Here is a 14,679-nt window from a genome sequence, read left to right as displayed (position 1 = left end):
GCCCGCCCGCCCGCCGGCCCCGGCCCGGTCTCGCCTCGCCCCGGGTTCGCCGCGCCAGCACCGCCAGCAGCCGCAGCAGCGGAGGCAGCGGCGCGCCCCGCCACCATGAAGGTGACCGTGGACTTCGAGGAGTGCCTGAAGGACTCGCCGCGCTTCAGGTGCCGCCGAGAAGGGCCGGGCCGGGGCCGTGCCGCGGGACAGGAAGCGGGGCCGGGGGTGTGCGGGGCGGGCCGGGCGGTGCGGGCGCTGGCGGTGACAGGTGCTGCCGGGCTGTGGGCAGCAGGGGCTGTGTGTGTGCTGCCGCGGTGTGCGGCTCTGGGGAGGAGGGCACGGGCGTTGGGAAGTGCAGGGAAGAGGGGCAGCGTTTGGGTACGTGGGGCTGGCTGGGCGGGGAGCGGGGTCCGGGCCCAGGGAGCCGTGCTGGGGTCACGCCTTTGAGCAGGTGGGGGTGAATGTGGCGGGCTGGTGCAGGGAATGCTGGTCAGCCGAAGCGATGTCAGCTGAGACTCAGGCTCGGGAGGGTGAGCTCTGTGGTGCTCTGTCTTCGCTTCTTCAGAGTTGTGCTCACACTTCAGTTCCCAGCGTTTCCTGCCTGCGTCTGGTCGGTGTGGCCACTGTTGGGGTGCCAGTAGCAAACAGGCTCGCTATCGTCTTACTTCCTGTTGTCAGGGCAAGGCACGCACTCCTTTGTTTTTCCCCAGTTCAGTGACCAGTTGTCTATCGTTGCTGTAGGGTTATTTCTGCTTATGTCAGGCAACATCTCCCTCAGTCTTTTCGTATGTTTTTACCCATTCTATATATGTATTTTACACCGTTGTATCTAATCAACATAACTGTGCCTCTCTTTGGGATGTGTGGCTGGTCTGTGCCTACATTCACCCAGTTTCTGTGCCTGGTGTTGGAGACACAAACAGCTCCGTGACATGATGTGTCACTGCTGTGTCCGTCCTGTCCCATGGCAAGCTCATATCTCAAGCGCCTGTGGCTCTGTGGTGAGCTCTGGATGTGGAGGGGAATGGTGCTGCTCTTCCTCTGCTCTCTGGCTGTATGTTCACGCCTCCTCTTTGTATCAGCTTTAGCAATCCTGTGGTGTCTGGGATGTAGAGGAAGTTGGAGAAGGAAGGTTGGTTGAATGGCTTACCCTTGGCAGAAGTTGGAGTTCCTGTTCTTCCCTCCTTTCCTCCTGCCTCTGCTGCCAGTTTGTCGCTGGCTGCCTCTCCCACGGGTTTTTTGGTGACTGTGACGTGTGCTGTTAGATCCTTCAGTGTGCTGGGTGCCCTGGCAGAGGAGACTGGATGGTTCTCTGCCAGGTTAGTGAGTTGTGTCAGCATCTCGGTGGCTGTGAAACCTCCTAAAGCTTGTGGGGAGTAGAGAGAGGAAACTTCACTGCCAGAAGCAAGGCTAGAGGAAGGCAGTGGAGAGTGAGACCTCCCTTAGGGCAGCTGGCAACTTTTACATTGGCTTAGCTGTTTCACAGAACTTTGTCCTGAGCTGGAGGTGCTTGCTAGTGTGTATACAATCTGACACAACTGTACTTAGTGTTGGTCCATCCCATTTGGTGGCAGTGCAGTTGTAGATTGGCATAATTTAACCACAGAACTATACCAGTAGTTGCATTATTTTAATTACTCATACCTGCTAAAGTTCTAAATACACTCAAGCAAACAAGAAGTTGTGACTAAAATTTGTGAGCAGAAGTGTGCTGCTGGTTTTTCAAGGTAAGTCATATAGTTCATTTGAATTCACTTTGTATCATTCTCCTTTTGCCCCTCTTGATTACTTTCCTTCAAGGAAAAGAAACTGGAGAACATCCTTTGTTAGGGTCTTCTAGTATCTGATGGTCTTTTTCCCAGTCTGATACTACTACCTTTGAATAAATTGCAGAAGACCTTCTGGTGTAATCACTTGATGCCATCAAAACATTTTTCCAGCCTTTACCTTCTAGGAAATGGTTAAAATTGCTAGGCAGAATTCCTGTACTATTTCATATATTTCATTATTAGTCATCACTATTTGCTGTTACAATTTTGGTTATTCTCAATGTTCACATAAATTACCCAACCCAAAGAGTAGAAGCCTTCTGAGTGAAGGTTACTGCAGTGGTTTTATTGAGGGATGACAGAGACACTAATGTAGAGCAAGGTCGTGACAGAGTCCTGTGTTCTTGCAGGGGGTAGTGTGGACATAAAGCAGCTTCTTGCTCTGTGTTCCTTGTAGCAAAGCTGAGCTGCAGCTTTCTCCTGACCTTGCTGAGCAGGAGGGTGTAGCCTCTGTCCTTCCTGTCAGTATACCTGTCAGAGCTCTTAAATAAAACTCTTGGGAGGTATGTAATGAATAGAAATGTCACAGGTTACTCTCTTATGGTTGTGGTGATAACTGGGAGGACATGGGTGAATCAGAGTTCCTGAGTCACTGAATCCCTGTTTTCATGGGGAACTATTTAAATCTTTCAAAACATGCTACTACAGGCAGCTTCAGCCACATTCTTGTTTATCTGTTTCTCATGAAGTTCATATTGATATTTCTTGGCTTTGAGATTTAACTGGGCCCCAAATCCAAGATCCTAAGGTCTGTTTCCTTGCTTAAAGTGCTTGTGGAGGACAGTGGATTGTAGCTGTTGAGGTGCTGATATGTGATTAGACAATAATGAATATAAAGGTTCTCATCACAAGTATGATGAGTTATTTCATAGCAAGACACTCTGGGTTTTTTTCACCCTCCAGTAGATGATAAAGAAATCTCTGAATTACAAAACCTGAAGCAATAATGGCTTATTGTATCACTAGATTTGTAAACTTAAAATATGCTAAATCAGTTTGTAGTTGGAGACTTGATGTTCAAAACTAATTTTTGAGGTGGTGGGAAAGGCCATGAGTTCAGACACACTTTTGAAAATGTGTAGTCACGATTTTTTTCTAAACTTGCTTTGAAAATAGTCTCGCTGAAATCACATGCTTTTCTGTCATGATCCCCTCTCCTAAAACATGGACACACCAAAGATCTGGTGAGGAAATGCGTTTGCAGTTCGTGTCAATGACTTCCCATCAAATGAAGAAGTTGGCTGAGGAGCAGCCCTTGAACAATAAGAACTGAGCTGTGCTGGCAAGTTCTGTGTACATAATCATGCATTCCTGCAGTAGTTTTTAAATATGCAAATAGCATTGTGAAATAATTCTCCTTTAAACAATGAGGGTTTAAGTTTCAGAGTTTAATGAAACAGGCTTCTACATTGCTGTTTCATTTTCATTTTTTCTTCTTCTACCTATAGAATGTTTTTTCTCAATGAGTTATCACTGTAGCAACCACATGAATCATTGGAACTAAATTACTAGAAAGGAGAAGTAATTTTAAGGGATGTGGAAATACAGCTGCTCTAAGTAGCAGTTAACAATTTTGATAAACAACAAATAATAGAAAAAGCAAAATTCAGTTGCTTGTAATCTGTGCAATTGTAGAACTCTCTTCAAAAACATTCAGGCTGATCCAGTCTTTTAAAATACTTTAATAAAAAGCTCTGTGTTTTTGAAATAATTTCTTTGTCTTTATCTGTCACTGTTGCTGAAGTTAAATTTTTTTTGCATTTAAATTTCTATTCATTTCCTGAGACCCCAGCTGCAGAACAGATGATGGGTGAATGAGACAGATCAAAATATAAATGAAACTGTTGTCAATTACCATTCTTAGTAAAAGTATTTTTGGGTAGTTTCTGGGTATAACTGTGGTTATAGTGTATTCCCTTCAGAGGAACCCATCTGAGTCTTCCATTTTGCCTGAGCTGAAGCCCTGCTCTGGTGGCAGCTGTGTGCGAGGCTGGCTTGTTCCCTGCTGCCTTTCTTGTCCTGTGCCTTTGGCCCTGCTCTGTCTGCGTGGGGCCAGCTCAGCTGCACCTCATGTGTATCCAGGGGATGCACGTCCAAGAGGTCACTTGTGCCACTTTCTGGCTTTCTAGATTTATGATGTATTTTTTCTCACTTTTGTGCTGTGTAACCAAAGGTTTGTCACTAAGCGTCTGTTTCCCAATTGTAATAAACGTTTTGTTACTGAAACTATGAGTAATGTAAGAAAGTAACTTATTTAACCTATTTGGAGTTTGTTGTGTTCAGCAGTCAGACAAATTATGAAAAGTACCTAACCTATATGCTTTGGTCTGCTTATTATCTTCTGGAGAAAATGTAGGAATGGGAACCTGAGGAGAGCAGTCTGTTCAGTGCTGAGTTCCAGGGGAAGGGTTCTGGGGGGCAGCTGCTTCCTTACCTGCTGTGAGCAGCAAACCCCCGGTGTGCAGCCTGGCTTTAGAACTCAGCCTGGCTTTGGAGCTCAGCCTGGCTTTGGAGCTCAGCTTTAGAGCCCACCTGCGAGGATACAGCTCCACTGCAATCACTGAGGCTGCTCCTGGGGGTGAACTCAGCCACACGGCAAGTGTGAAAAGGAGCGAGACCAAGAGCTCTGCATACAAAATATATTTTCCTCAGACTTACCTAGCTGTTTTAGAACAAATTTCCAAAGAAATGTTTGGTCTGGGCTTTCTGCCCTTGGTGTTTGGGACTGAAAAGCAAGTTTGTAACGTACTTGGCAAGGGAGGATGGAAAGTATTGCAGAAGAATAGGAAAAAAGATACAATAAGTCAAAAGAAAAAGCTGCCAAGCATTTCCTTTTGAGTTTGCATGTAGCATATTTCATACTTATGTGGTTGTTAACGTTTATAATTTCCTGTATGAGACTGCAGAAGCATACTTTTTGTAGCTGAAGTGACGTGGAGGACAGTCTTGGAGGGGTGTTGGTAAGTTACACGTGTACAACATCCCTGTCCATGCTGCTGGGACTCTGGTGGAGTTGAACTTCGTTAAACTGATTCTAGGTTTCTAATTCTGCACTTTTGTGGAGATTGCAGTGACTGTCCCGTTCTACTCAGGCTCTAGTCAATGGATTTATTTTTAAATTTGTAACTATGCCTTTCAAATGCACATTAAGAAAATTATTGCCCTAAAGAAAGAGTGATTTATTTGAGTGTTGTGTGCAATGTTAGAGAGTTTTTTTGAGGGAAGTCAGTCAAGAATGAAGACTGTTCATTGAAGATCACTCTCAAATGCATCACTGAAAAATCTCTCACACTGAAATATCTGAAAAAACTTAGTAGTAAATTGTTATTGCCCTAAAGAAAGAGTGATTTATTTGAGTGTTGTGTGCAATGTTAGAGAGGTTTTTTTGAGGGAAGTCAGTCAAGAATGAAGACTGTTCATTGAAGATCACTCTCAAATACATTAAATTATTAACAATCCTTCCTAATGGAGATTAGAGAAATGTCCTGAAATCAGGATGTCTTAATTTGGTTAGTGCACCTACATTTTTAAAATAACAAAAAGTTGGCTGCCACAGTTATGAATAACAAAGGATAGGGTTATTAATGGTGATTCTTTTTCTTTATTGTTTGATTATGATTTACATTAACAAGAGTAAACTTAAAAATCTTAACTATATCTCAAATTGCTAATAGGAACTTAAAATGTTAACTTCCTCAGTTTTGGTCTTTTTACATTGTTATCTGGAAATGTTTTAAAAAACCCCACAGTGAGAAGGGAGCTTATAGTGAAAGTAGTGACAAAATCTTCACATTATCATAACGTTGCTCTAGCACAGCAGCAGGATGTTGCTGAAGAACTGCTGTTAATTAAGCCTGTACAACTGATCTTTAATGAGTACTTGCAGAATTAGAGGACAGCTTATTTATGTGTGTGTGCAATGGAGCTGTAATTATACAAGTCCTTATAGCCTTTCAGGTTTTAAATATAGATTGAAGAGGTTTGGTTCTTTAGCCTGGAGTGTCTCCTTTATGTTGGCTAAGCACATCTCATGTAATTACTTTAAGAACCAAAGTTATGGAGATGGTAGTTTTGTATTTTTTGGGAGGGGAGGAGTAGTAATGTTAAAATCTCTGGAAAAGAAGGTCAGTAAATAGAATATTAATTGGGAAGGTGGCAACTATAAAATAGAATCCTGTCTCTTGGGCTAGATGGACTTTTTGGTGGCTCTATTTTTTCACTGTACATATCTGTGAAACTGTTGGCCTCTGAATAGCAAATGTGCTGATTTCAGCAATGTTTGCAGCATCCTGTGATCTTTTTTCAGGCTTAGCTTCTTGACAACCTTGTACTCAGAACCACATTATTTAGTCAGCATTTTTCCCATTCTAACTTCGTGCAGTGAACAATATGGCTTCAATTATTGCTGACTTTTTACTAGACTAAATAATTCTAAAAATTTCCCAAAGCAAACTCTGTTCTTATAACCTGTTTTGGGAGAAAAAAGGAAAGGAAAACATTTGATTTCCATTGGCTACAGAAATTACTGTTTACAGACAAGAACCCTTTGCCTTAATCTTGATGCAGGCCTTGCTGCCTGAATCAGTTTATTATCTCAAGGTGATGCAAATGCAGAAGTGTCATGTTTACATAGGCAGGAAATAGAAGAATAAATGCTGAGTAATTCAGGGTTTGGTTTGCTTTTTTTTGCCTCTCACTTGTACATGCAGAATTCATTTTAAGACCACGTGTAGAAGTTTAAACTGTGTAAATGCATTTGTGATCTCTGTGAGCAGATACTGCTGTTTTTAGATTTAGATATTGCTGTGAGTTTAGGTAGTGATTTAGGTGCTTTGCCTTTTGCTAATGGCAGATTTGTAACAAAAGTAGAGGCTAAAGTTGCTGTCTGCAATGGAAGACCATGGGGAGGACATGCAGATCTGTGTGTGGATAAATAACTGTAATGTTATTTTAATACATGCAGGAGTTTTCCATACTTCTGTGTGAGGCAACGTAAATCCTGGTTTTGTTTTCACCTGTTCACATGACTAAAAGATTAGATTGTGAACATGAGAAATAGTAGGCATTATCATTATGATCATAATCTGGGCAATTTTAAGCAGTCCAGAAGACTCAAACATTGTTTTGCCTTCCTTATAATCTTTTCAAGAGGATTCCTTGTGTATGTGGCAGAATAAGGATTTTATGGTTCATGTTTATTTATGAATATTAGAGGTAGCCAGGCCTTAGACCTAGAGCAAATCAGTTGTTGTTGTTGTGATGCACTGACTGAGGAGAAATCTAATTTATGGAGTGACCTCATGTATATTTTTTCAAATTGACTAGACAAAATAATTTGTTGCAAAATAGTTCCTTCAGGTTCCTTTTATGAATGAGAGGTGATTTTGAACAGAGAGGATGGCTGGTAGACTTACTTGTTTAAGTGGCATACTAGTGACATAAGTCTTTCTGTAAATTAGGGTTCCTTTTTGATGTTTTAAGTTATCTATTTGATATTTTAAGACTGCAGTATTCAGGCACAATACCCCTGGATAATATTTTAGTTGTCATTTCAATATTAATGGGCATTGAAATAGTTATATTGTGCTTTTGGACAAGAATCTGACAATAAGTGCACATGCACAAACTACCTTTTCATTTCATGAGTTTGTGATCAAGCTTCAGCAACAGTCATTAAAGGAAGACGTCTGCTTATGATTTTGTCTTGATAAACATAAAGCAGAGCTAGTGAGAACTTGCATGGTGTGATTTTGAAGTTTCTAAGTTGGATATAATACAAAAAAAAAGAAGTAGTCCTGTGTAGTGAAATGTCTTCAGTCTGCTAAAATTTAAAAAACCATATTCTATGCAAGACAATTGCAGCTTTCCATCTTTCTGTGTGCCAGATGTTAAGTAGGAACACATGCATATCAAACACACATTTCTGTACTTTTGAAATATTCTAGTCTTCAATTTTTAGTGATCTTGTAGTTATTGTTAAAAGTATGTATGACTTATGTAATCCTGGAGATCACTTAACAAATTTTAGTGTCCTGATATTTAGAGTGACATGTTGTAGATGGAAATTTGAATTCAATCCTTTGCCACAAAGGAAGAGTGTGTTGTATTCAGAGTTCTGACCATGAATGTTATCCATTCTGTCTGTCAAAAAAGAGATGTGGAATATGACCTGGGAGATGGGGTTTGGGTTTCTGCTCCTGTGGACTCTACCCAGGGAGGCACTGAGCCTCTTCTGTCCCTGTCCTGGGGTCAGGCAGGGATCTCTCTCCTTGGCACAGAGGTGGTGGCTGGTGTCAGTCTGTGCTGGGAGTTGTGTCCCACCCTCTGATGCCTTCCTACATTCCAGATCTCCAGTGACTCCCTGGCTGCTCAGGCCACTGGTCAGTGGGCGCTAATGGGTGTCTGAATGTTTGTATTTTTTGGCATAAAAAGATGTAGATTGTGTGGGGTTTGGGGGGGTTTATTTTGAGTACTTGGTGTAAGTAATCAGACTCAGCATTTGACTGGGTTCTTGTGATAAACTTCAGTGTAAAAAACATGTGGTGTTATAAAAATGGTATTAGTTCTATAAGACATGCTGTTATTATTATACTTTTGGGTTAAGATAACCCAAATAAGAACTAATGAGTGAAGAAGAAAAATAATGTAGGTGCAGCAGTATTGGGCCTTGTATTCTTAACTGGCACTAGCAAAAGGCACTCTAAAGACTCACAGGCCACCTGGAAATGTAGTTTATATCTTTCCTAGACTTCATGTACCATTCATGTAAAGTTGGAGTTCCTATCTATAGAAAGTGTTCAGTAAATAATGACCTAGGCCTCTTCCTTAAACAGGAAAAGGAGAATGCATCTCATCTGCTGTGTACTATCCCTCCTCCTAAGCCAGATCTTAGGCTTAGGCTCCTTACAACTATTAATCTTGATTAAGATTTGATCCCAAGCAGCTCTTGATTTGGTTTAGCCATATGTGTCAGGATAAGGTGACCTGTGCCCTGGAAATCACGTGTTTCTGCTCTATCATTCCCAAAGGTGCTTTAGCTGGCTAATTCTGGTATCTGTGCATAGATACCAGTGTTTGATCAGATAAGACACACAGCAATAATAGAACAATTGCATTGGCTTTGCCAGACAGGGTTGCTGTTAAGGATAAAAACTGTTCAAGACAACTGAGGAATCTGATGCTTCATTGAGGATGCAGCTTCTGGCTGAATTTGTGTTTTGCTAAATTGGACTCCATTTAAAAAGACTACACACATTTACACACCTACTCTGTGGGATTATTCCTCAAAAAAATCTACATGATTATTCTTCAGAACAATCTCCAGTTTGTGGAGAATGATTTTTAAAAGTACTCATTTAACTTCATTTCTTTTGTCAAGTGTCTGAATATGAAGAATGTACCTGCCTATTTATTCTATCCTACTTGATTTATCCCAAAAAGAATGATGAAAAATTACAAGGGGAAGCATTGAATGTGCCTACTATTACAAAATATCCACTGTATTGTAAATATCAGTCTTGCAAGATTTTGTTTGAAAATATTTGCGGTTGATTTGAAATTAAAAAACTTTAACATGTAATAATTAAAGGATAGGTAAGTTTCTGTTTGGTTGGAAAACAGCTTACCTGCACTTAGCTTTGACAGATGAATGAAATCCCAGGGTCTTTAAAATCTTTTGATGACTAAAAGTAGTGGGAGAAAAGACACTAAATGTACCCAGAGAAGTTCCAGGGCTGTGGGTGTACTGCATGCATTTTGCAGTTTTTATGTTATAAAGTTCCAAATGCTTTTTTCTTTTTTAAATAGTTTATCATAATTTGTAAGGGATGAGGAGGAAAGGCAACTGGCCTTTCCAAATTTGAAGACAGTAAATTTGAGGAAAACATGAATACACCATATTTCTCTGTTGTCCTGCTCTAATGCTTATCCACTCTTTTGGTTTGAGCTTGGATTCATTTGGCTGTTTCAGTGTGAAGGCCTAAAGGGCAAACAAGCTGCTTTTTGCAGTATGTGGGAACATTAAAACTGCACAATAAAACTCTTAATTTACATGTCAAATGCACTTTAGGTTACTGAGTGTGAGATCCATATATCTATATTCACTTAATATCTAAATAAAAAATTCAGGTTCAGAATTGGTGTATTACAACAAAACTGCAGCCTTCTCTCTGACTGTCAAATAGAGCATTTGTCCTGAAATATTCAACTTCTGAAAAGGACTAAAAGGGTAAATACTTGCTGAGGACTTAGTCTTCATAGCAAATCTGAAACTTCTCTCAGGTTTCAGTGAAGAAGATCCACCTGATAAAACTGGAATTGTAGACAGCTGATGGTCCTCAGCCCTTCTGAAACATGAGCTCTGGTTACAAAGACTTTGCCAGCTTATGCTGTTTTGTACACAGCAGTGCTCCTCTAACTATGGTGTAAGGTTTAAATTAGCAACTGAGAGAGTTACAAAAAGAAAGGGACAGATATTACCTATTTTTTTCTGAAATAGAGGCAAACACAAGATTCATGTTAAGATTATATAGTATCTTTTAGTTTAATTGCACAGCACTCAGACCTCTAGTTGCCTGTACTTTACTCGGGGTTTCCTGTGTTGGTGGTGAAGTGCTGCTGTATCAGTTCTGAGCAAATTGATCCTGAGAATGCTGTGCTGGGGCTGTGTAGTGGGATCTACTCGTTCTGCATTGGCTGCAGGTGAGGTACAGAAGGGGTATCTTTCCAAATCAGGGATTAGGATCTTCACTGCTCTTCAGACTGTTATTACTTACAGCTTTTATAAGCAAAGTTGACAGACTTTGCATCTGACTGGTGACTCCAGATCTTGAGGCTAACAGGGTGTGTTTGTTAGATGTGCTATCTTGTATCTTTTGCAGTTGGTTGCTTGGTGGTTATATTTATGCTTCCACTTCCTGACCTTAGTACATACTTGAGTTTTCAAATGTTGAAATCCTTCATTCCATCTGCTGCTTCTGTGTTCAAGATCCTGGGTAGTTGCTGAGATTTAAAAGATTAAAGCAGCTCTGTGATGTTGGCAGATTTTCAGCAGCAAGACTTCTGTACAACATCATCAGTTCCTTGAGCTCCTTTCTGCTGCTCTTTTTTTGTTGCAAGATCTTGATACTGTAGTCCTACTTCCTTATCTGGTAGTAGATCCTCCTAAAAAGCTTTTGACCCAATCTTGGATGTTGGAATTACTAGTCAAGAGTTGTGCAGGACATGTATTGTGATGTGTTGCACTCTTCCCAACTTGCAGCGTAATCAACTTCTTTTCCATGAACCTTTCCTGGTCACCATTGTGCCCCCATCTTGTTAACAGCTGTCTTCTGATGAACAAAGCACTGAAGTTCAAAGATTAAGAAAATCCTGCTTCTCAGACTTTGTAGAGGAAACAAGTTGCTGATTTCCTGCTTAGGCTTACTGTCAGGCTCTCCTGGGGTAGAAGAAGCTTAAGAGAGAAATATTAGGGGAAACCATTGGGAAAATAGCACTGTTAGGCATTTCTGGTAATTTACTGCAAAAGAGTATTGAGAGAAAAAGTTTAAAAATTTAGGTCCAGCAGGTAGCACAGAAGTCCTTATAGTCTGTGTATGACAGACTAGGTCATGTAGACTGTTAAATGCTAGTGCAAGTTTAGTGGTAATGAGTTTGGCTTCTGGATGTGAATGTTAAGGGCAATAGAACTCGTTCCTTTATGAAGACTGATTTGTTTATAATGTTCATTAATTTTGAGCTGTGTGTAGTCTAACAGTAAAGAACAAGTTAAGTGAAATGTACTTCTTTAAAGGATTTGTACTTGTTATATCAAAACATATGAATTATTGAGGAGAAACTAAAGCTTGATGGTGCAGTGATACCTACAAGCAGATCTCTGCTTTAATAATTTTATGAATTCAGTAAATACCTTTGCTGTGTTTCATTTGGTTATTTTCTAAGAGAAGTCCGACTTGAGAGGAGTAGAGGAATGGTCCTTTTAATATTGAGGACTTGATTCCTGTGTCTCCAGGGAAATTTGAAATGTAGAGAGTGCTTGCTACATACCTGAAAACTTGGCTTATTCATCAATATCATAATCTTCTGTTCCATATTTCAATCCCCCAAGCTCATACAAAATTTCTAGGATTTCAGGGTGGGGGTTCAACTTTTTGATTAAAAGCCCTACTGTTCATGTAGGGCACATAGAAGTTTTTCCAAGCTATTGATAAAATCTTGTGTGGCAATGACTGAAGCATTAATAATGAAGGGAGTACTAGCATGAATGAGGAATTTTATCTTAGTGTGTCAGGGAGAGTTCATCATCTGTTCCTCAGTATGGAGGGGCTCTGTGCCAGTGGGGGAAAAACTCTGCAGTGCCAAACCAGGACTTCAATGGGCTCTATGACAGGCTGCAACAGTGTTCTTTCTTTAGACCATTTTAAAGGTTATGACACATCTCGTAAGTTGTAAAACTCTTCTTATATCTGTCCATGCTGTTATCCAAAGTTATTAGGCCTTATTGTTCCATGTATGCCTTCTTTGTTTCTCAATAATGTCATGTTTCTTTTTTAGTCTCTGGTTTCTGATGCCGTAACACATGTACAGCTGTATTCCTTCTGGGCAAGCTGGTTAGTGTGCCTCTGGACACCTTTGTATATCTCATTATATATGAAGGAAATGACAAGAAGTAGACAGTAACTGGAGGGAACCGTGAGAAGCTGGAGGGTAGGTCTGCCACCCAGCAGGACCTCAGCAAGAGAGGGGAAAGCACAGGTGGAAAGCTCCTTCAGTTTAACCCCGAAAAATGTGAAGACTTCCTCTGAAGAGTAACAGTGCAGCTGTGCTGCGGACAGGGACCTGTGCAACCTGGTGGCCCTTGGTGAGCAGTGAAGAGTGGCAGTGTCCAGTGGCATTGGTCACAGTGGGGTGTGTGCCCTCAGCAGTCTGTCTGTGGCTGTTTCTGAACTCACCTGTGAGCAGTTGCTTTGCACCTGAAGGGTGATCCCAAGGTGCAGCTGCTGTGGGAGGAAAGGGCGTGAGAGGCAAAGACAAACCAGACCAAGCAGGTGAGCAAGTGTAATATCTTCTGTGGTACACCTGCATTTTAATTTGTCTTTGCATCACACTACAGGTCATAATCTATCCTCTGATTAATGTCTACTGTCCTTTTTGCTGTCACCTGATAGGCTCTGACATAGAGGAGGAGACATTCACTTAAATCATCAGGTTCATATTCTTATCTTGCAATTATGTATCTCATTTCCAGGTTTTTACACTCAGTAGTACCTTTTCCTTTTCAAGCTATCTTGAAAGTTTAGTGGATGTTGGCTGAAAGGATGTCATCTCTAGTGAAGAGTAAGTTGTGCATTAAGGAGCTGCTCTGCATGGAATATGTGCAAGTAAGAGAGCTGTGTCTTTCTGAGATTTGAGGACAAGACTTTAGCAGTAATTCCATTGAAACTGCAGTGGTAAAAATCCATTATTTCCATTTCATGAGTCCAAATATATTAATGTATTCAAAAGCCCCAGAATGAATAGCAATTGATTTTGTGACATGTTTCTGTTCTTCTGAAAGTATATTCAATAAATGAATCAAAGCTTTTCTCAGTTAAAAGAAAAATAAACACATACGATTGGAAAATATTTTATTGTTGGGCTTTTATTATTTTGAATATTTTTTATAATGATGCATTATTTCTAGAATTAGTAATTATTCGTTAGTTGTCCATAGCACCTTTGACCCCTTCAGTTTGTTGTTTTTCAGCATCTGATTTAGTGTGACCACTGATTCCAGCCTCCTCATTTTCAGGAACACAATCTGAAAATACCAGATAGAATATGATGAATGAATGAGCAAAAGACTAAAGGCAGGGCGTGGCCTCAATGGCAATTAGACTTGGAAGAGGAGCTAAATTTAAAAGCACTGGTGCTCACCACTTTTCTGTGAGAGCAAACAGGCCCTGCAGACCCCTGTCCATGGCCACAGTGTGTGTGGTGTTCTGGTCAGCAGTGTGTTGTGACCCAGTTTTTATAGAGAAGAGTTTATCCATCATCATTCTGTTTGGTTCCTGGTATTAACCTGGAAGAAAGTCTTTCCCTGGTCACTTAAAGGGAGTGCTGTGATGGATGTCAGAGTTCAGCTGTCCTTCACATATGCTGGGCTGGGTAACTGGTGACATTATCCTCATTTTAAAAGGCTGCCAAGTCGGGTCTTGAGTTTTCTTCCATTATCTTCTGTATTCCTCCTGTGTTGCAGCTGTGCAGGAAGCTGTGTCTAGCAAGCTGAACTGTGTTTTAGGGGGTTGGTGGAGGAGAGAAGTCACAGCAGAGGAAAGAAACACATTCCTGAGAGTCCTCATTACAGAGCATGAAGAGTATGGGAGACTGCTCATTTATAATTGTCCTCCACCCTTAAGCAGCTGTTCTGGTTTTGTGTGTTGCCATGCAGTATTCGAACATCTTGGAAAGCCACAGATGTTTGACTCATACACTGGACCTGATTTGATCCTTATTCCTTTTGCTGGAGCCTTCTGGCTGAGATCACTGTGACTCAAATCTTGCTCCCAGCTCCCACTTCAGTAAGGAGCAACAGTTTTGTTACATGTCAGGTCTGGCACTTGGTCCTCAGCTGTTTCACCACCACTTCCTGTGTTTATAGCTGGACAGTGGAGCTTGGCTGTGGATATGACATTTACTCAGAATTATGACGGTTTTCTGTGAACTTTCTGCCTGATACAGATGTTTCAGAGAGAAATGCACCTTTGCATTCTGTGGCTTCAAGAAGTGTTAAATTAAGAAAAACAAGAGTAGCATTAACATAGCACAGCTCAGATCAGCTGTTTTTCATGTATTGGTAGCCCAGGATGAAAACATGCAGACA

At 40.9% G+C, this 14,679-nt stretch overlaps 1 protein-coding gene across 7 annotated transcripts in view; it reads left to right on the top strand.

Annotated features, from left to right (window-relative positions):
- The first annotated feature begins 6 nt into the window (after window positions 1-6).
- Window positions 7-14,679, top strand: part of ACAP2 (ArfGAP with coiled-coil, ankyrin repeat and PH domains 2) — a 63,232-nt gene continuing 48,559 nt past the window's right edge. For all 7 annotated transcript variants that reach the window (XM_039722311.1, XM_039722308.1, XM_039722310.1 and 4 more), the window contains exon 1: window positions 7-158. In XM_039722311.1, the coding sequence (XP_039578245.1) occupies window positions 106-158 (53 nt within the window). In that variant the 5' untranslated portion in view covers window positions 7-105. The remainder of the gene's footprint in view (window positions 159-14,679) is intronic.

Source organism: Passer montanus, unplaced genomic scaffold (genome assembly GCF_014805655.1).
Source record: "Passer montanus isolate IOZ18808 unplaced genomic scaffold, ASM1480565v1 scaffold48, whole genome shotgun sequence".
In the NCBI taxonomy this organism is placed as follows: domain Eukaryota; kingdom Metazoa; phylum Chordata; class Aves; order Passeriformes; family Passeridae; genus Passer; species Passer montanus.
This window is presented reverse-complemented; position numbering and strand designations above follow the sequence as displayed.